Consider the following 21,973-nt stretch of genomic DNA (forward strand, 5'->3'; position numbering starts at 1 on the left):
CAAAAATAAAATGCTACAACCAATACATTATTTTTCTTTATTTTTGTTGCAGTCTGTTCCCTGTTTAAGGAAAGATTGACTTTTAGATGTAAGCCAATGATACTTCAGATCAAATCCTTACAGGTTTTGATATAGTTTGGGATTTTGAGAGCTTCATTTTTTTTCAGGGTTCATTTTATTTCATCTCAAGATACTGGCTCCTTTAGTTGGAGGTGCTAAGGTTCAGAGGTGGCAGGAGCAGCTCTTGGCAGGTGTCTTCTTTCTACACTCCTGCTGCTCAGCAGGAGGTTGGGTGCTTTAATATGGAGAAGTAACAGACTTTGAAGTTAGAACCTGTACAATATGCAGTTGCTTCATGTTGTCACAAAGAACGGTCACCTTTCTGTGCCTTGGTCTAGCAGAACTAAGGTGGGGGGTAAAGAAAAGTGTAAAATTCAATGTGTTTTGCCTGCTTGCTTGTTTTAGAGCTACGAAAAAAATCATAATAAAACTCCTTCGGAGATGCTGCAGAGACTTTTTGTAAGGGATAAATCATGGTGATCATTACTTCTCTATCTTTGAGATGCTCTGTGTGATTAAAAAGCCCACTTTGCTTCATCAAATGTGTTTCTTTGAAGCTTGTAATCAACCTTTTTCAAACTGCAGTTCTCAGATTAATTTGACAGTTCTCAAACTGAAGGGCTAGAGGGTTTTTCTAAACTGCTTGAAAATGCTTGGATTAATATGTCTGAATATATTTAGTGAAGTTCTTTTCCCCTAATAATACTTTTTTGGTGTATCCTCCCCAACAGGAAACAGCCCTCAAGATAGCCCTAGGAATTTCTCTCCCAGTGCCTCAGCCCATTTTTCTTTTGCACGAAGGTAAGAGGGCTTTTTTTGTAGTATGCTGCATAGATTTTTGCATAGAGGAGATGTTGTTGAACCCATGTATTAGAAAGACAATTGCAAATACATCACTTAAAATAACGAGAATTGTCTTGCTTATGTAAACACTCCTAAACTTCAGTTCCAATCAGTTTGTTCCAGGTGACTGATAGAGTGCAATCTTTGAAATTAAAAAAAAACAACTTAATTGTAATAGATCCAATTCAGACATAGACTCCCCCACTGACTTATGGGGGAATTTCAAGCTATATTCTCGATTTTTTTTTCCATTTGTTTTTTTTTTCCTTCAAAATACAAGAAGTGCATTGTTTGTAACAGCAGTATTGGAGAGGTCCTGAGATCAGGGCCTAACTTCTACTGGTGGCAGCAATTCCATTACCATAGCTTTATTACCTGACCTTGACCTCTCTCACTGCCTGTATGACTGAGGCAGCTCTGTCATAGGAGTGTGGCAAGGATTTGTTAATACTAATAGGATTTTGTGAAGATCTAAATTGAAGAAACCTATGAAGTAAATTGTTATTAAATAGGCTGTAAGCAAAGTTGACAGTGTGTCGCAGGAGATTGCCTGTTCATGCCAGTGTGGTTTCCTGTCACTTAACACCCTGTCAGCCTACCTCAAATAATAAATTCATTAACTCTAATCCTGGAGAGTAGGCAGCTTATATGTTGACTTGAGAGCATATGCACAAAATATGAAATTGGAATGCGGTGGCTTTCTTCTATCATTAAGTATTGCCAGGCACAGAGTTGTTGTACTTACAGTGCGGCAACAGGTGCTGCTATCCTTTTGCTTCCTTTATTTTGGAAATTCCATGAAATACCACACACAAGCCTTCAAAAGTTAGGTCAAGGAAATGAATTAACTCTTTTTTCAAAGTTGCAGAGTAGAGAAAACTTTAATCACTTTCAGATAAAAGGAATACATAATTAATCTCTGACAGCATATCTTGCCTGTGTTTCTAATAGCAAATGATGTCACTTTTTAAGTCACTTTTTACATCAGTACCTTTGAGTATTTCTTTTGGATTTATTTTGTCTTGTTAGCTTTCCTTACTCTGAAGATACTGTGTCTTTATGGGTTATGCTTTTAAGCCTGTGTTTAGGAAGATTGATTAAATCCCAAAATAACGTGTAATAGTAAAAACACATGTGAAAGACCAAACACTACTTAGAAATGCAGTGGGGAGGAAGTAGTTTTCCTTTCCCACCCATAATCAACAAAGTTTATATCATTATGTTTTTCAAAACCTCAAAATTAAGGGGGAGAATGTGAGTTGTGTTTTGTTTAGATTTTAACTGGTTTTGAAGCCCTGTGATGGTCTCTGAATTCTTTAATCAAGACACAATTTTCTGTGATTTCAAAATATTTCACTGTTTCAGTGGAATTTTGAGCAATTTTCTACAGAAGCTGATTATGTTCTACATTTATATTGAAAGTGCTTTATGGCATTTAAGTTTAAAACAGTGTTAATATGAACTTTTCAGACTAATATGGTATTTTTCATGTACTTGTCTTCATATAACCTGTGATAGCATGCACATTGGTAGCAAAATGACCTGTGGGTGATGAGAGCAGTTTTCAGGCTGCCTTTTCTGTTTTGTAAATTTTTACAAAGGAGGGTAGGACAGCATGTGTGTGTATCTATGAAGGAGCTGGAGGTGAGGTGGTATAAAATGTATTAATATTTTTTCTATCCACTGCTCCCAGTCAGTGAAGTTACCAAAAAGTTGGAAAAATATGAAGGAGGGAGAGAGAAAGGCAAAAGGACATTGTGCAGAGGTGAGGACACCCCAGCTTAGCTATTTCTCATCATCTGCTCATCAGAAAAGAGAGCTGCAGAAAGAAGGTGGCCTGCTGCCAGCCAGTGCATTGGAATGGAGGCAGCCTTCCCTAGGTGCTTCAGCGGCAAGCAGGAGAATCACCTTTCTTGACCCACCTGGTAGCCTCTGGTAGCTACTGCTTAGGCCTCCTGATAGTTTGTATGAGTCCGGCATCTGCATGCCCATAGGTAGGTGACAGTTGCTGCGTAGTAGCTCAGTAGCAAAGTACTTCGTCTCAAGTTGCAGAATATATGGGACTCACCCATGTTTAAATGCCTTTCAAGTGCTTGTTCTTTCAACTATTAATATGTTTGGCTTGCACAATTGAGCCAAAATTTCTTTTTGAATTGTTCAGTCATCTGGATGCAGCTCATACATAGCAGGGGGAAGAGGAGAAGGGAGGAGAATTAATGAATTAAAAATTAAATTATGAAGGAGGAAGTTTGATTGAGAGTTCAGTCTTTGATAGTCAGCAGTCAACTGTAGCACATATTCTCTTTATATTTTAGCACTATGTACAGTAGTTTCGTTTCTCACTCTATATGTATTCAAAGCGTCAGAGACTGAATGAAAAAATGGGAGTAGAAAACAAGGTGTTAAGAGTAGCAAAGGTTTTGTTTAGACAGCTTGAAGTATAGGGAGGGTGCACCAAGAGCTTTAAGGCTCCTGGTTTGACACAACCTAAATTCTTTTGTATGGAATTACAGGGTTTTTTTTCATGTAAATCAAACTTGAGTGATTTATTCTTCAACAGACCTGATCTTTGTAGTGGCTGTAAAAAGGAGCTTGTCCTTTGCCCTACTCTCATGCTGTTTGTTAATAAAAACTTGTACTACTTTGTTATTTATATATTACTTTGCTTTTTTTTTAACATATTTGATACAATTGTACTCCAGTCATGGGCACCGAAATGACAGGTAAAAGTTACATCCTCAAAAATCGACACGTGGCTCCCATAATTGTGTTTTAGCTTGCCACTTTGAATGTTCAAGTTCCATGCTGTGTGTAGCTTACCACAAGCAGTGAAGAACAAATTAGTTTTAGCTGTGATTACTAATTTACTCTGAGCGAGCATGAATTTTGCTGCAAAATTGTTCTTCCTGATTTATGTATCTTAACATTTAACAAGTTTGTTTTCACTTAATCATTCTTTGCAGTTATTTGACATTAGCCTGCTAGCTTGCCTGTACCCTGTACTGATGTTTCTTATGAAAACACTACCCTTGTATTTCAAGCACACTGTGGTAGTTGTTTTGTGATTTAGAGCATTGCGGTTTGCATTTGTTCACAATTTTTTACCTCTTACAAATTTTCATCTGATGGTCCTGAGAGTTGTGAAGATGATGTATCATCCATTTCTCTGTGTGGCAGCAAAATATCGGTTCTGTGGATGTGTTAATTCACTTTCTGGTTATTTTATTTTGTAGACTTTCTTCCCAGAAAAACATGCTAGTAAAAAAACTGTAAACCTGTCGTGCTTGCTGAATGATTGTTTGTTGTGGTTCTCTGTGAAAGTTTATCCTATGTAAAACTCTGTTTGTTTCATGCTTTTGGAATGCACTTTTAGATGGAAACATTCCCACATTTTTCTGTTAGAATACTGCAGTGTTCATTTTACTAACCTTGGTTTCACAACAGAACTGATGGTCGCCGCTGGTCTTTGGCTTCTCTGCCTTCTTCTGGCTATGGTACAAATACTCCCAGTTCGACTGTTTCTGTAAGTATCCACTTTACTGGGGTGACAGATTTCTACTGCGTGCCACATCTTCTCAAACTCAGCTTGCTTCTCTTAGGAAGAGGCAGCGTAGGTTTTGGACTGTGGACAGACTTTGAATTAATATGAGAAACAGAACTGCTTTACTTCACTAAAATAGAAGAAAACTTTAGGCAATGTGTGCTTTGCTTGGAAATATTTTTTGGGAGTGAGTGGTGTTTACCACCCTTTTGTCCTTTGGAGCAATAGGAGATGAGATGTGCTGTCTTAACCAAATAGTAGTTAGATATCAAGTCTGAAGTGAGCATTGATAACAGAGAAACCACTCTTTGACAATTTGTCCATCCTAGGTTAGAACTCTTAAGAGATGAATCGTTCATTCATCTTTTTTCTTCATTGATAGTGAGGTGTTAATGTATGATAGTAAGTTAGATACTTAACATTTTAGGTATCTGTATTTAGAACAAAAGAATCCTTTGGGATACAGCATATAATGAATGCAAGTCTAATTTCTTAGATTTCGCGTGTAGAGACTTCTTTTGATGTGATCTCGTATCAGTCCCCCTGCCACCGTAGATGTCCTATCTGACTTGTGCTGTAAACTGTGGGACCACATGAGATCCTGCTTCAATACTTAGAGGCTAGGCAGTGAGAGAAGTATGTACCTGTACTTTGTCATGTCTTACACGCCGCTGTGCTGGAGAGGAGGTACTGGGTCATGTTACCACCTTCAGCTGATCTGTCTGTGATAGTCACACCTGGGAGGCTGGGTAGATCGAGCTGTTAAGAAAGGCTGTTTTGGAAATAGCAAATAGTAGGCATTTTAACAGTTACATCTTCTGCAGTAAAGGGCTTGGTCCTTATAGATTCAACTATGACTCTTCAAAAATTTTGTCTTTGCTCTTGTTTTCAACCTTTGGGCTTGTATGAGTAACAAAAGTACTGTTTTCTGGATGATAGTATTACTGGACAGCCGATACCAAAGTTCTGAAAAGTATCTTTCTTTAACAATTTAAGTATACTTTTTCTTCCCCAAGTGTGTTTTCCTTCTCTTGTGAAATATTTGAATCTCACATCTTGTAGATGGATAGAGTGTGATCGGTTTATGTTATGGTCAGCTCTTGTTTTTGTTCACAAAGACTCCTGGAAAATCAAGTCAGTTCTTGACTTCACACAAGGTTGAGGGATTTCACCTACCTTAAGAACAGTTCCTCAGCAGCACTGGTTTTTGACCTCTGCTTCCCTTCCTGTGCAGACCTTACTTATGCCAAGAAAATTGCTTTGTTTCACGTTAATTCCCTTACCACTTTCCATACTGCAAGTCTGTATGCCTTCTTGCAAGTGGTTCAAATGTGCTGTGCATTTCAGTTAAAACACATTGATGGAAAGGAGGTTGTCAGATAATAAATAATTGCCGTAGCGACCCCATCACTATTATTTGAAACAGGCTTCTGCTAGAAAGGAAGTGAAAACCTATGTCAAAAATGTATTACAACACAGTTTTAGTTTTCAGTCCTCACTTGTGTGTTTTTTGAGGTCTTCAATTTTAAAATGGAAATTCTAGTTCATATACTTCTTTCTAATCAAAGTTTACCAACTACTGTATGCATCCTGGAATAAGCAGCAATATTGCATCATTTTTTGTATTTCTTTTTAAATAAAAAAATATAGCACTCTCATTTGTAGACGTAGACAACTTAACTTTTGCAAGATTGTTGTTGAGTTCTCCCTTGACATTTAAGTACACTGCATCATATGAATCCTAAAGACGACATCTGTTTTTAGTATTTAACAAACTGGTTTTGAGTTGCGGAATGAAACTTATTTCTCCAATGACGTAAGTTTGAATTTTGTTGAAGAAGGAAGCAGCAGAGAATTCATGCCATATATTTCTTATGATTAGTTTGTTGGAATATTTTCCCTCCAAGACTTTACTACAGCTGCTGACCCCAGAAAAAGCACTGGGTCAGCCTCTGAATTTTAAACCTAGATACTGTCCCATTGCTGCTTAGTGGAAATGTTTTTCACTTTCTTCTTTTACCCGTTGGACAGTATATCCATAAAATCCATAATCATAAAATGAAAACTGCAGGAGTGTCCCATCTAATTGCTTTAATGTACTTTTTCAGAATCTGAAACAGTTAGCACTGTGCAACATCCTCCTCCGGTCCTACAAATTCTCAGACAACAGGAGACCATTTCCTACACAATACCCTAAGTGTACCTACAGAATGCTCCCTTTTCAGTACTGGATAGATAAGGTTTGCAGTAATCCAGAAATATATCAACTGGGGAACAGAAACAGTTTTTACACACCACAGTAGAGCACAACTCATATCTTGGCAAGCAACTTGAAATCAAAGCGGGGACAGAATTGTGTATGGTAGTCCTGTTCATGCTTAGCTGAGTGTAGCTCACCATTTCTTGTTAGCCTGCTTTAAATTTTTTAAATATTGAAAGTTGAGAAAGTGAGAGAATTACCAATTTCATGGAAGCTCATGGTTTGGAAGTGGTGCAAGTACCATATGTACCAATTCTCACAAAGCTGCAACTGAACAAAGGTATGTCCTTCTGAAATTATTCTATTGAAAAGGAAGTCATGGTGTGTTATATTCTGGCAAAGCTTAATGAGATCTTTCCAGTTATGAGATGCAGCTGTGTGTCTTTTGGTGAGCGTGCCTGTAAAAATGATGGTGACAGAATATGTGTTTAGGGTTAACTCTCTAGGGGGAGTAACTCTGAACCTAACCCTAGGTGGTCTTGACCACTCCCCAGGGGTGAGTCCAAACACCGCCAGGTGATGGTTAGCCCACTCCCCCTTCCTGTCCCTTAAAAGCAGGGGGACTTCCTGTTTCAGTCTCTCTCTGCTCCCTGCATACCAGCATTACCATCAGTTGCTGGTTTCTCTTTGTTTCACCACGTGGCCATCACCCACGAGGCAGGCAAAGCTGTCACCGTCATAATCAGGTTGTATTTATACATTTTGTATTTGCTATTTTTCCCTTCCCTAACCTTTGTAACCTCCCTACCTCAGATACCTTTTGAAGTTATTGTTAAACTTTTTTTTATTTTTAACTTCCAATTTGAGTGAGATTGATTTATTTGGGTGTGCTTACTTCTCTCTCTCTCTCTCCATCTAATCCCTTTCTTTTGGGAAAGAAGGGAAAGAGGGAAGGGCACTTTATAAGATTGTTATTGGTTCTATCAAATTTATCTGAGTCTCTGGAAGTTTAAACTAGAACCGAGACAATGCAGCAGTTGCACATTTTTGCAAGTAGGTTGTATTCTTAGAAGTTTATTTGTGTGGTGTAAGAAGATGAGGAAGGAGACTTTAGGGTTACACTAGCTGGTATTGGCTGAAAATTTGCCTTTTTTATGTTGGAAGAACAGTTTGTGTTGCCATGATGCACTGTGGTTGTGCATATTAAAAATATGTTAAGCCTTATGTGATTTTCAGAACAACTATTCTAGAATGCCAGGAGAGCTGCTTTTTAAAAGAGTTTTGCTGTAAGAATTTGGATTTGTACAGATACCAGAATTCAGACCTCTAAGAATATGCACTTTGTGCCTGTGGTGGTCCAGATACAACTTAGAGTTGTTAGCAAGAGGAAGATTCTTACCTCAATCCTGTTCCTCCAGTACTCAGGCACATCTCCCATTTTCCATCATCTTTCAAAAATGATGGAGAGTAGTAGAGCAACATCAAACAGATATGTCAGCACTTGTGGGTGTACCCCATCAGGGCCCATGGATTTGTGAGTGTTCAGTTTACCCACATGATCTCTAACCCTGTCCTTATCAACCAAGGGAGAGTGTTTCATTATCCAGACTTTCTTTCTTCTCTCCCAGGGGCGGGATTCCTGAGGTCCTATTAGTGAAGACTAATGCAAGGAGGCATTTAGTAACTGTCCTCTCTGCATCCTGTGCTACCAGGGCTCCCACCTCACGAATTGTATGCATGCTGTTTGCAAGGACATTAAATCCATTTTGAGGAAAGTAGTTTCAGATTCTACCTCCTAACATTAAGCATGGCATAGATAGCTAGCTGTGCTTTGTAAATGGTAGTAAAATATGATGGTATGATCATCAGTGCCAGCTATATGTAGTACAGCTTTATAGCTGCTTTTTGCAAGGCCAAGTATTTTGATAGTACTTAAAATTTCATCCCCTTCCAGTTTTATGTTAAGTGGATGGTTTGAGTGTTATCCCTTTCACTTGTCAGCCATAGTACATGTCTTAATAAATTTATTAAGTTCTTCCACTTAATTTGGAATGTACAGGGTTTTGTAAGAGAATAGCATATGCATCTTCTCAGCAAGAATTGAGATTATATTTTAATTGAATTGGAAAAAAACACCAATAATGTTTTGAAGACACTACATAAATCTGTGTTGTGGCAATAAGTTGTAGTCAGTGGTTATCATACTTACATTTTCCTACTCAATTTTCAACAGACCCCATTTTAATTAGGCATTGGTGTGTGTTACTGATACTAGCTGCCATCTTAGAGACGATTTGAAATTAAATTCAGCAGCTCTTTCTTGAAGTATTTTTTTTTCTTAGCTGATTAAGTCGAGACTAATTTATTTTTAAATTGATAGGTGCGGGAAACAGTAACTACAATTTTCAAATTAAATGGCTTTATTCATGAGCACCTAATGCAATCTTCATTTTTTTTTATTTCACTCTTAATAGAAGCTTGTGTTCTCTTCTGTTCTTGTAGTCATCCTGCTCATCCCAAGAGAAACTACACCAGTTACCATACCAACCGACACCCGATGAACTACATTTTTTGTCTAAGCATTTCTGTACAACTGAGAGCATTGCCAGTGATAACAGATGCAGGACCACATCAATGCGCCCTCGCTCCCGAAGTCTCAGGTGAGTTTGTCTGAATAATGGTTGCGCCTGATTTCACATATTCTGGAGCATCATTGTTTTGTACATTGGAGGTGTTTGTTTTTGAAGTTGCCAAAGTACGGGGCAATACAGGGCATCCAAAGATGAATTACAGATAGTCCTTTTGAATTCCTGCTTCTGTTTTTAATCATGACTTCTTCAGTGATTACATTGTAGGCTGGATCTTACTGAAGGCAACTAACCCACGTGAGTTGTCTTGATGCGCTAGTCATTTCTCTGAATGTAGCACTGGTTCTCTTTCACATCTCAAACAGTTCAAAGAATAGAAGTGCCCAGGTGAGAGTTTTGAGCTCCTCAGTTTAAGAGGGATCTGCTGGAGAGGGTCCAGTGGGGAGTTACCAGGATGATAAGGGGACTGGAGGGCATGCCTTATGAGAAGAGGCTGAGGGACCTGGGGCTTTTTAATCTGGAGAAGAGAAGACTGAGAAGGGATTTAATAAATGTTTATAAACATCTAAGGGCTGGTCAGGAGGAGAGGGACAGGCTCTTCTCACTTGCTCCCTGTGATAGGACAAGAAGCAGTGGGTATAAGTTGCAGCACAAGAGGTTCCATGTCAACACAAGGAGGAACTTCTTTACTATAAAGGTTGCAGAACACTGGAACAGGCTCCCCAGAAAGGTTGTGGAGTCTCATTCTCTGGAGACTTTCAGGGTCTGTCTGGATGCATTCCTCTGTGATCTGTGCTAGATTGTGTGGTCCTGCTCTGGCAGCGGGGGTTGGACTTGATGATCAACTTGGGTCCCTTCCAAAATCTACTATCTTGTGATCCTGTGATTTATTTATATCCTACAACTATCTGCAGAGAGATGTGATAAAGAACAAATGGGTGTGTGGGACACTTGTTTTCTTTAACCAAGATGAACTTCAGTTACTTTTCTCCCAAACGCTAGGCCTCTGCATTTCGTTTGTAATGGCCATTTGCATAAGATCTGTTTTATCTAAAATAATTCTAAACTATCAAAATAGTTTAAGTTATGAAAATGCAAATGAATGTATGAATAAGTTTTTAAGAGCTAGAAGGAAAAAAAATACTAAATTTCTAGTTGTGATATTGATCCTTTCAAAAGTTTAAAAATAGATTCCTTAGTCTTATGGATTGAGCTTTTCACTGCAATGTGTTGTAAATCTGCTTTTTATTCTTTTAAAATACATAGACTTGTAGCAAGTGTAGTTGCTACCTACTTGAAATGCATTGGAAGGTTACAAATTGAAACTGCAAAGTATGTATTGCTACATCTTTTATTTTTTTCTGTTTTTGTTATGCATTTGACACTTCAGGTTTCCCTTTGAACAGACAATAGCCAAGAATTTTTAGTAAGAAGGTCACAGTGCTGAGATGGTACAATGAAATTGCAGCTATCCTGTTCTCAGTGAATTTGCCTGTATAGATATCCATGATTCACTGTTGCTCTATCTTGGGATAAATTTTAGTGTTCATTTTTGCCCTTTTGGGAAGCCAAGGTTCTCCTGCTAATGGAAGAAAGCCCCATGTACACGTTATGATAAAGACACTCCTAAAGGATAGCATCCACTTTGTGGGGTCTTCTAGACCAGAGTCGCTAACCTAGGAAAACAAGATTGAGATTTTTCAAAGGAACTTATAAATGACTGTGAGGTTCATGATAGTAAAAGAAGTTAGTAAAAGGTTAGTCATGGCCATGGGTACCTTTATGGGTTGTTTTCCTGCAAGTTTTCTGATTCTCTTAGAAGCATAGTGTCCTAGCATTGACGGAATTCATCCATTGTATGGCATTGTTAGTAGGAAGTTGCTGCTGTTGTTTGCTGGTCAAAGTAAAGGGATTTGATCATTTAATTGTCTGCTTTAAAAAAAAAAAAGAGTTAAAAAAGGAAAGAAGTCATTCTTAGGATTTTTTCACTTGCAGCTACCAGTGTTGTTGGTCAGGTCTCGCTGTTTTGATTGTATGTAACCTGCAAAGGGACAGGTATAACCATAATTCAGAGTTAAATGTTTATCTCTATTAGCCTCCTGAAAACCACTGTTTTGTCAGAAGTGTTGTAAAACTGCCTCTGTCCTAAAATGTAGTTGCAAACTAAGAAAATAACATGGTTAGCAGTTATATGTCAAACACATAAAATAATCTTTAGGGTCTGGTCTGAAAAAGCAGGAGGAAGCCAAGTGTATCACCCATGAGAGAATCAACACAGGCTTTACTGGAAAGTAAACTTTTTATTGCAAGTAAACTACAAAATATAATAACTGCTTGTATTTCATTCATGCTGAAACATGTTTAAAGGGATAATTTACTTTGCTTCCAGCCCTGGACGTTCCTCTGCTTGCTGTGACAATGAAATAATTATGATGAACCATGTCTACAAAGAAAGATTCCCAAAGGTAATGAATTATATTTAAAGACTAATACCTATACAATGTATGTATCAATCTCTAAATTAATAGACTGCATAGATTTTAAGGAAGTGGTGGTTTTGTTGTGGGAAGTAATGATCCAGCTCTGTAACAACTTTCACCAAGCTCATATTACAAAGATAAAATCACCATAAAGAAAATCCCTATTATGAAGTGGACATTTGTTTGATAAAGCTGCTGAACTGGTTTTGTATTGAATCATGCTGCTAAATACACTCTGCTGACTGGAACTAACAGTGTGTTTGATTGCAATAGGTGATGTGTACTGAATCAGGAAATAAAAAAGAGTTTGTCTTGCTGTCCTGTGCAGCATCTTCACATTCCTTCCTTCAGTAGCCTTTACTCATTTTCCCAAACATCTGTGATATACTTATTTTAACTGTGAAGATCAGTCTGTGCACAGTTGTGGGGATTTGTCTATGAGATACTGAATGAAGACATGTTGCTGTCATTTCCAGAGGTCTGCAACACAAATGAGTTCCGTGGTACAGACATGTGGCTTGGAGCACATTGGTTGCATATTGGTTGCTCCTAGGATTTAGATGACCTCTGGAAAAAGAGTAAAGTAAAGCTGACAGTGTTTCAAAAAGTACCTAAAAAGAGGAAGAAATTCTCTAATATTTCTTCACAGAAATAGGAAGAGAGATTTGTCATGATTTGCTGAGTTATTGAGCAGCAATATGAAGTGTGGAACAACCTGTGGAAATGCAATGCGAGAAGGAATAATAACGAGCAGACTGAGCATTTCGAACTTGGTTCCCAAGGGTAGGGTTGGACTCGGTCTCCTTGAGTCCCTTCCAATCCCTAATATCCTGTGATCCCATAGGTTCAGGGTGCTTCTCAGTGTGAGAGAAAAGAGATAGTGGACATCCGGTTAATGAGAAAAACAAGGTGTGATGTATGCAAAAGCTTGGGTTGTTCTCGCCTAGGTTATACCAATGTGTAGGTGTGTGCTCTATGCTCAAGACTATATAAATGGAGTCAGAATGAACAATAAAGGTCTCCAGTGGGATTCACATTGAGTCATGTGGAGTCCATGTGGTATCCACTACTAAGCAGGTGGTGACCTGCTGCGTTCTTGAAGGAAGCATCTGCAGCTAAAACCCTCCTGCTTATTTTAGTGTTTTGAGAGGTGGATTAAGATGTGTAGAATTACTTTTTTAATAATAAAAATATATTTAATTTTTTTCAAGCACCTGCATTTTTTAAAGAACCCCAGAAAGCTTTTTTTTTTTTAAAATGGGCATATCCAGCAACCTGCAGACATATCTCGCAGGACCTGCAAGCCTGTTTTAGTCAGTATTTATTAAAACTCTGTCCAGCAAAATATGTTAGTGGTATACTCTGTATGAGTATACCACTAACATATGAAATGAATGAAGGGCCTGGTCTGTAGTATCTGCAGTTTTAGCAGAACAAAGTAGGCTCCTATGAGTTCATTTTTTGTAGTGTGTTTATTTAGTTCTTTGGTTTTTTTGATTAATACAACTCAGATTTAAAAATTTGAAGTCATGAGTATTCCTTTAGTTCTCTTTAGTGATCATCACAAGATAAGTGCACAGTTAATCACCAGTGACAGACACAAAGGAGAAGCTGGACTTGTGCAAAGCTTTTCATGCTGTTTTGTGCAACATCCTTGTCTCTAAATAGGAGAAACATGGACTTGATGGATTGGCCACCCTGGATAAAGACTTGGCTAGGTGGATGTTAAGCTGTTACTGCAACTCTGAGGGCAAGGAGTTGGTGACCGCGGACAAGTGATTTTTTTCTATTAGTAGTTGATCTTGGGAGAAGTTCTCTTAAACATCTTTGTTGTCAACATGGACAGTGGGATTGAGCGCACCCTCAATAAGTTTGTCAACAGCACCAAACTGCATCATGTGGTCAGCATTCTGGAGAGAAGGGATGCCAGTCAGATGGGCTGTGATGGCCTTGAGGGGTGGTACCCCATGCAGAGTTCAGGAGATCTAACAAGACCAAGTGCAAGGTCCTGCATTAGGTTTGAGGCAATTCCAAGCACAAAATACAGTATGTGGAATGAAGAGATTGAGAGTAGCCCTGCAGACAAAGGCTTGTGGGTTTGGCAGATGAAAGCCAGCAACATGCACTCATGGCCCAGAAAGCCAGTTGTGTCACATGCTGCATCAGAAAAAAGCCTGCGTGGCCAGTATATTGAGGGAGGTGATCCTCTTCCTTTATTCCACTCTTGTGAGACCCCAGCTGGAGTACTGTGTTCAGCTCTGGCAACCACCCCCTCCCACCCACCCCCATGCAAGAAAGGCATAGAACTGCTTCAGCAGGTCCAGAGAAGGACCATGAAGATGATCAGGGAGCTGGAGCACCTGCCCTATGAGGACAGGCTGGAAGAACTGAAGTTCAGTTGTGAAAAGAGAAAATGGCTCCAGGGAGACCTTATAGCAGATTTCCAGTGCTTAAAGGGGGTCTACAGGAAAGATAAAGAGAGGCTTTTTTCAGGGAGTTTAGTGAGAGGTCAAGGGGTGTAATGGTTTCAAACTGAAAGAGGGTAGATTTTAGATTAGATAAGATACTAAGGAAACATTCTTTACTGTGAGGCTGATAAAGCTCTGGAACAGGTTGTGCAGGCCAGTTGTGGATGCCTCCTCCCTAGAAGTGTTCAAGGTCAGTTTGGATGGGGCTTTGAGCAACCTGTTCTGGTGATCGTCGTTCCTACCCACAGCAGAATGTCTGGAGCTAGTTACCTTTTGAGGTCACTTTCAATCCAAGCTATTCTGTGGTCTGCCTAGTAGAACAATAAAGGTTTTTCTTTTCTGGACTGGCAGTGTGGAGAAATGTCATTCATCGCTTTACCTTTGTTTCCTGTTTTGCTTATCTTTTCATGCATTCCAGTTAGATGATACACAGTACAGAAATGTTGTGGAATCAGAAATAAGCTTTGGGGCTTTGAGTTTTACATGTGGAGTTGATTTAACGTACAGTGTGTCTGTCCATAGGCCACAGCTCAGATGGAAGAGAAGCTTCAGGACATTATAACAAATCACTCTCCAGAGAATGTACTTCCCCTGGCAGATGGAGTGCTCAGTTTTACTCACCATCAGATCACAGAACTGGCTCGAGATTGCTTGGATAAATCCCACCAAGGCCTTATTACATCACGATACTTTGTTGAATTACAGCAGAAATTAGACAAATTGCTACAGGAGGTATGGGCTTGAAAGATTATTTAAATCTGTTTTTCTAAGACCTGATTTGAAATAATTGTGACTGTTCACTCAGTTGTCAAAGTGGTATTTGTGGAAGTTTTTGTCTTTGCCACTAAGACTAAACTGCTACTAAGACTATTAAGGCATCTTACTCAGAAACAGCACCTTTTTGTCATGCAGTGCAAGTTATAAATATCTTACAGAAGTATGTGCATAAGCCCTAAATGAGGAGGCTTGCTATTCCACTTACTGTGGATTAATGAGGAAACATACACACTCTCCTCTTTATTAACCCTGCTAATTGCCTGCTATGTTAAGAAAGCAGACGACAGACTTCATCTTTCTATTAGAAGTTAGGAAATTATTTAAATACTTATATTATTCATTTAATAATTAAACTGTTTATTAATGGAGGTTATGTAGTTTTTAGATGTTGAAACTTCCAGAGAATAGTCAAGTAAGACAAAATAAGTGTGCTATGACCTAAGTAGCTGCAATTTATGAATGTGTCATCTTATGAACTTGAAGTACTAATTTTTTTTTTGTGTGGTATTTGATGACATTTTATGAGCCAAAGTTAATGTGATAGACCACCAGATTTGATACCGACTTGAAATTTTCCAGCTGGGATATTAATATACTGTGACTCTCCTAATTTATGTCTTTTCTGCTTCTGAAGGCAGGAGCAATTCTAAAGGTTTTGCTTGATAATTGTTATTTTTTCCTGTGCTGCTTTTTTTAAATAACTTCTATTCAGTTAGTAGGTCTTCTGCAACTACAGTATTTGGAATGTTTTTCTCTAAAGCAATGCAAAATGTAAAATATCAGTGATTTATTTCTGGATTATCAAAACTCTGTTTTATTAAATTGTTATGGTTTGGGTGTTACCCACTCCCCCATTCTTGTGAAAATCACCTAGACTAGACTCAGACAAGCTGGAAATTAGAATGGAGCTTTATATGTACAGCTTAGCACAATATACAAGTAGATATTTACAACATATACAGAAATATACAAGTTAAAAAAGTAACACAGAAACACAACACTTCTCCCAGAAACCAGAGTCCCCAGGAGGAGCTCCCAACTACCCTTGCACCTTCTTTCCACCCCTCTACCTTATCCCAAACTTTCTTACATGCAAGGTGAGTTTGGAGAATCGGCCGGGGGGTTAGAAAGCAGAAGGGTTAGTTACATAGGAAGCAGGCCAGAGAGAAAAGTACAGGCATCAGCTGCAATGGAGACCCACTGTGTTATATATATTTATGTTCTGGTTTTTATACATCTCAGCAAGCCTATCGGTGAAGCCGACACGACCATTGATTACTTTTCACAGCCTGTAATGTAATTCTTCACACCAAAACGTTCTACCTAGGTTCCAGCTTGCACATAAATACATAGAACTTGCTTAATAGTCAAAGGAAATTTAAACTAGTGACCTTGTGAAATACTTGTGTTATTCTGATGCCAAAGTGCAGGCAGAGCTGACCAGTTTACTGTGGAGATACTTTCCTATGAATTGTTAGTGATAACATCAAAATAGAGGCAAAGATGTCTAAGCTAGGAATCACTGAAGTACTGCTGACAGTTTAAATCAGTGTTAACTATGTATCTCATAAAATAGCTATGCAGTAGTACAGAGTATTTAGTCGTTCATGTAGCCCCTACTTTCAAAGCCAACTGAAAAGCCTGCTCTAGCAAGTGGTTCTCCAACCTGCACCTAAAGCAGTGCATTACTTAAAGCACCAAAACACTCATTTTGTCACCTTGAGGCATTTGAGTTATTTTGTAAAGTTTTCCAGTTCTGCAAAAACACGGTACCTTAAAGTATTCAAACATAGCTTTTCAGGCAACTTCACAATCCCTGTTACTGAACTAACAAGACAGTAAAAAAATCTTCTGTTTGCAAGACTTGGTTGTGGGCAGGTGAGAGTTGTGCTTTGAATTTGTGTGATTCAGTTGTTGTCAATTCCCAGCTGTGAGCTTTACTAAAAGGCTGCAACTCCATCTGCACTTTCTGATTTCTCTGTATAACTAGGGGGTGAGATTTTCTTTAGTTTTTGAACAGCTCATTTCAACCAGTGTTTTAATAATTCTAAGGTTAAGTGGACATGAATGCTTTCCTGCATAGTCCCTCTTAATTATAAGGCCTTTCTTTCACATACATACCTGAGAGTTAACAAAACTGTACAGAACTGCTTTACATTTTGATGGTGGTTAAAATAGAAAAATGCATTCTTGATTGTTTTTTAACAATCATTTTCCGTGGTCTTGGGTCAGTAGAGTTGTGATGGTTTGAGTGTTACCCGCTCCCCCAGACTTTGGGAATCACCCAGACTAGACTCAGATGGCTCTGGAAATTGAATGAACCTTATATTTCATGGAATCATAGAATCAACCAGTTTGGAAGAGACCTCCAAGATCATCCAGTCCAACCTATCACCCCACTTAGCACAATATACAAGCAGATATTTACAGCATATACAGTTATATACAGTAATATGCAAGGTAAAAGGTAACACAGAAGCACAATAGCCCTCCCAGAAACCTGAGTCCCCAGGAGGGGCTCCCAACCACCCTTCCACCTTCTCCCACCCCTCTACCTTACTCCAGACGTTGCCTTATGCCCAAGGAAGAATGGAGGGTTGGCCAGGGAGGTTAGGAAGCAGGTGGATTAATCAGAGGGACAGCAGGTTAGGTTAGAGAGAGAAGAATGCAGCTCAAAGCCTAGGCAGTGACTGAATGTCTTCTCTATATTTACATTCTTGTTCTTATACCTCTCAGCAAGCCTGTGCGTGAAGTAGACATCACCATTATTTCTCTTTCACAGCCTGTAATCTAGTTCTTCTCACCAAAATATTCTAGCTAGCTTCAAACTAGCACAAGAGTGCAGAACACAAATGTCTGTGTTTAATGGGCTCTTTCAAAATATATTGCAGAGCAGTAAATGGTATTTGTCCCTTTTGTTTTTTTTTTTCTCTTAAACGTCACAGATTAATTCTTCTCAGATCCTGTGGTGTTTTTTAAAATTATAGTGATTACATTAAGAGCAATGTGTAGCATCATATTTTCATAGTTTTTTTAACTTAAAAAAACCAAAAATAGTTATTACATATAAAGTCCTTATTTGGTCAGATTATTATAAAATGTCATTTTCTTAATTGTTTGTGGTTTTGACTAAGTAAAATGGGTTGACAAACTTTTAAGTCTATGGTTTCTACTGTTCAGAACAAATAAATGCTTTGATATTTGAGTGAAGGGCTACAAGTATACATTAATCAGAGTAAGAATTATGTTGTTTCTCTGTAGTCATTACCATCCTTAAATTTTATAGGACCATATAATCAACTAGGTTGGAAGAGATCTCCAAGATCATCCAGTCCAACCTAGCACCGAGCCCTATGCAGTCAACTAGACCATGGCACTAAGTGCCCCATCCAGTGTTTTTTCTGAACACCTCTAGGGACAGTGACTCCACCACCTCTATTAGAGTGAAATAGCTGAAAGAAATTTGAAATGTAGTTCAAAACGTTGTGCAAATGTCACCAAACATTCTAGAAGTGTTTTTTTTATCTATTTTTTTCCCTGTGTCATCTTTGCAGAACTGACCTAGTCATTGTCTTTCCTTCCCTTAGGCCTTTATGTGGAGTCTCTCTGCAAAACCAGTGGCAATAATACTGTGTATTATTGTGGCTTTTAAAAAAGGAGGTAGATAGTGTAGGCATTTCTGTCATTAACAGTTAGAATTGTACAACTGGGATCACTTCAATTTGAAATTACAGCATTGCTCAAATTCTTGTTATTTCTGCTGGCATCATGAAATTGATGTGCTGTTAGTCTCAAGTATGTGCTTCAAACCCTCAAAAGTGTTGCAAGTACTTTCCTGAATCGTGCATCAAATGTGGTTCTTTGTATTATTGCTGTTTTTATCTTTTAGGCTCAAGAGCGATCTGACAGTGAGGAAATGGCATTTGTTAAGCAACTTGTCCGAAAAATCCTCATAGTTATTGCTCGTCCTGCTCGCTTACTGGAGTGCCTGGTAAGATCGTGCTTAGTATATTCTTCACTTGTTAACAAAGGAAGATTTCTGGCTTAGCATTCAAGGTCTCTTACAGCTGTTTTGTGGAAATACGTCAAACAGTGGGTTAGAACTTCATTGTTGGTGAGATTCTTTCTGCTTTTATTTCAGGAACATGAAGCTGACAGGGACCTCCTACAGTTGTGTTTTGTTCCCTGCTGTTACAAATACTGTGTTGTACAATCCTTTTCATCTACTGAAGAGGCTGCTGTTTGAAATTAGTTGTTTTTTTTCTGTTGTTTTGTTAGACTTTGCTATTCTTTTGGAAGAGTGTTCTGGAATCACAATTGCTTGGTGGCTTCCCTGTGCTTCTTGTTCTTTTGTAATTCCATAATTTTGTTTCACTCAAGAGCTATCAAAGCTATTAGCAGCTTGCAGTCAGATTTGCAGTGCCTGATTTGGGAGGAACAGCAGCAGAGGGATTAAAGTGTCTGTATATACAGATAGTTAGAGTTATACTGGGTATCAGAAGGAGAAGAGTTAACTAATTTATTTAAGACCACACACTGATACTGCTAGACTGGGATTAGCTTGTGCGAGAGCATATGAGTGTGTTTCTCAACCTGCCCATGCTCTATGAGCTGGGGTGGCTCAGGTGTGGGAAGTTGCTCCTGTGCACAGAGCCAATGTGCTCCTGTTGTTCAGTGGAGCTAATAAACCCTCGCAGAACACCATGTACTCAAGAGGACAGTGTGGATGTCCAAATACCATATAAGAGCCAGCCAAAGTCCAACAGGCCTGGCCGGCAGCCTGAGCTGACTTTGTTGGGCCACTGTGCTTGCCAGTATTAGGATCACAGTGTTGATGGTGCATACAGCTATGTGAGGCTGGCAAGGCTTATGTGGAAACCACTAGCCTGCTGCTAGACTCAAGTTATCCCTGAAAATGTCATAACTCCATTTGTATGCACTGAGCTAGTAAGTCTTTCCAAACTGATTTTAACTCTGTGGTGTGTCACTTGATCTGTGACACAGTTAATCCACAACCTGGCTCATTCAGCTGTGAGCATTTCGCCTCTGTTTTGTTTTGGAAACACTATGTCTCAGTGTTCCCACTTGCAGTTAGTTCATGATTAGCAGTTCAGAAGTAATCTAAAATAAGATATGTGCTCTGAATCAGCATAAGAGATGTTTAAAAAGGAAAAAAATAGAGGACAGGATGTCTTAGAATGTCCTGTCTCTGCCGTTGCACCCAAATTTGTATTACTCCAAAGTGCTCATTCCATGCCTAGAGGATCCTCCCTGCTCTATTGGCAAGATTCACATACTCTTTTTCCACCTCTTCACAGTTTCTTACATTATACCTTGTCTGCCTTCTGGACTGTGTTCTCTGTCACCACACATCTAAAAATGCCTTTCAATGCATCATGTGGGCTGACAAACCAAGGTTTCTGTATGATGCTTTATTCTTTCCCTCCATGCTCGCTGGCTCTTGCTCCTCTGCCCCTTGCTCCTCTGCCCCAGCGGCATGATTATCCTTTAACGTTTTAATTTGGGTTCTCTTCTGCTGACCTATTTGCCTATTCTCAGTAAATTTTTAATTTTATAGCTAACTTGTCCAAATCTCCGATCACTTAGTTCCCAGTTTCAGCATCTGGGATTTATCATAGGCTTCTTCCTGTGCCTCATCATGGTTCAAGCAGAGCTACTTTACATCCTATATTCTTCCTTTGCTAGTTCTGCTGATGAAGTGGAAAACCAGCTTTGCAAGGCCAGAAGATGACTGTATCTTTTAGTTGAGAGTTTCAGAGCAGTGATTGCAGAGAAAGCTATCACAGCTTCTTAAAGTATTGTTCCCTCAGGTGGCATCCTTAGGAGATTTAACCAGAAATACACATCTCTGCACCATATGTTTCTACAGAGGCAGGTAGCTTGAACAAATTCAAACATACTGTCACAAATACATACATTTTTCATGCAAGAAGATGGTAAGTGTATTCCATAAGCATCCCTGGAATGATGTGATCTTATGGAAACAGTCTTTTTGTTTTTCTATAGCACCCTTCTGGAAGCTTTTGAATAATATTGGCTGATATTTTAGAATGTCTTTCTGAAACAGATGGAAAAGTTCAGCTTCTGTAACAGAGTTCACATAGCCTTGTAGGAAGTAGATCCAGTACATTTGTTTTGAAAAGTTTTCAGGTACGGACAGGAATGACATCAGTTTTTTGAAAGTGATCTCAGCTCAGATGTTCATAATATGTGAATTCCTGTTCTTTGTTTCCAAATCATATGAGTAAAGCCTTTGCAGTCCCGTGTCCCAAGAGCCTCCATTTATACATGACAGAGTGCAGAGTTCAAAGTAGAAGTTAGAAAATAAATGTGTTCCTTCTAATTATTCATGTGTGTGTGTATCTATGTGTATGCTTAAATACTCAAGCATATTCGTATGATTAGAAGTATTGATTTCAAAATTACCTTAATTTACTAGGAAGTAGAGGAGAAGCTGTGTGCTTGCTACTGGAGCAGGTAGATAGACATTACTGGGACACCATCACGTGGTTGTGTTCTTCAGTGCCAAGGAATTATGTAAGAGATACAGCTGTGGAAAGCTTTTCAAGTGAGGAGAATAAGGCTAAAGCAACACGTAATGTTTAGTTACTTCATTTTGATTTTTAAGCAGTTCAGCAGCATCCTGAGACTTTGAGCTAAATGAGAGGAGTTTACGGCAAGTCCTCCTTGTGGCTAGAGATAATGAAACCCGTTTTGGTTCAATTTAAAAATTAGTATTATTTCCACAAGCCTGAAAATTCAGAAGACATTTTGTTTCCGATACGCTGCAACTCTCTCCAGTAGCCACAGCAGTTTGATGCTTTCAAAATGAAACACAGTACCCAGTTTCTCAGGCTATCTTCGAGGTTAGGATGATGAGTGCTCGGGTCCTGGGCAGCCTGAGGAGCTAGGATAGGAGCAGGCAGATTAAACCCCTGTAGAGTTATGACGGACCAATGGGACAACCTGCAGGGCTGCTAACTGCAGAAGCAGTT

At 38.9% G+C, this 21,973-nt stretch overlaps 1 protein-coding gene across 11 annotated transcripts in view; it reads left to right on the top strand.

Moving 5' to 3' along the window:
- MAST4 (microtubule associated serine/threonine kinase family member 4) overlaps nt 1–21,973 on the top strand; it is a 354,406-nt gene that overhangs the window by 277,111 nt on the left and 55,322 nt on the right. For 7 of the 11 annotated variants that reach the window (XM_064140713.1, XM_064140716.1, XM_064140715.1 and 4 more), the window contains 7 exons: nt 792–861; nt 3,606–3,626; nt 4,348–4,426; nt 9,147–9,304; nt 11,622–11,697; nt 14,703–14,912; nt 18,847–18,948. In XM_064140713.1, coding sequence (XP_063996783.1) covers nt 792–861; nt 3,606–3,626; nt 4,348–4,426; nt 9,147–9,304; nt 11,622–11,697; nt 14,703–14,912; nt 18,847–18,948 — 716 coding nt within the window. The remainder of the gene's footprint in view (nt 1–791; nt 862–3,605; nt 3,627–4,347; nt 4,427–9,146; nt 9,305–11,621; nt 11,698–14,702; nt 14,913–18,846; nt 18,949–21,973) is intronic. The other 4 variants (XM_064140714.1, XM_064140717.1, XM_064140722.1 and 1 more) reach the window with 1 other exon arrangement.

Source organism: Pogoniulus pusillus, chromosome Z, assembly GCF_015220805.1.
Source record: "Pogoniulus pusillus isolate bPogPus1 chromosome Z, bPogPus1.pri, whole genome shotgun sequence".
NCBI classification, from domain to species: Eukaryota; Metazoa; Chordata; class Aves; order Piciformes; family Lybiidae; genus Pogoniulus; species Pogoniulus pusillus.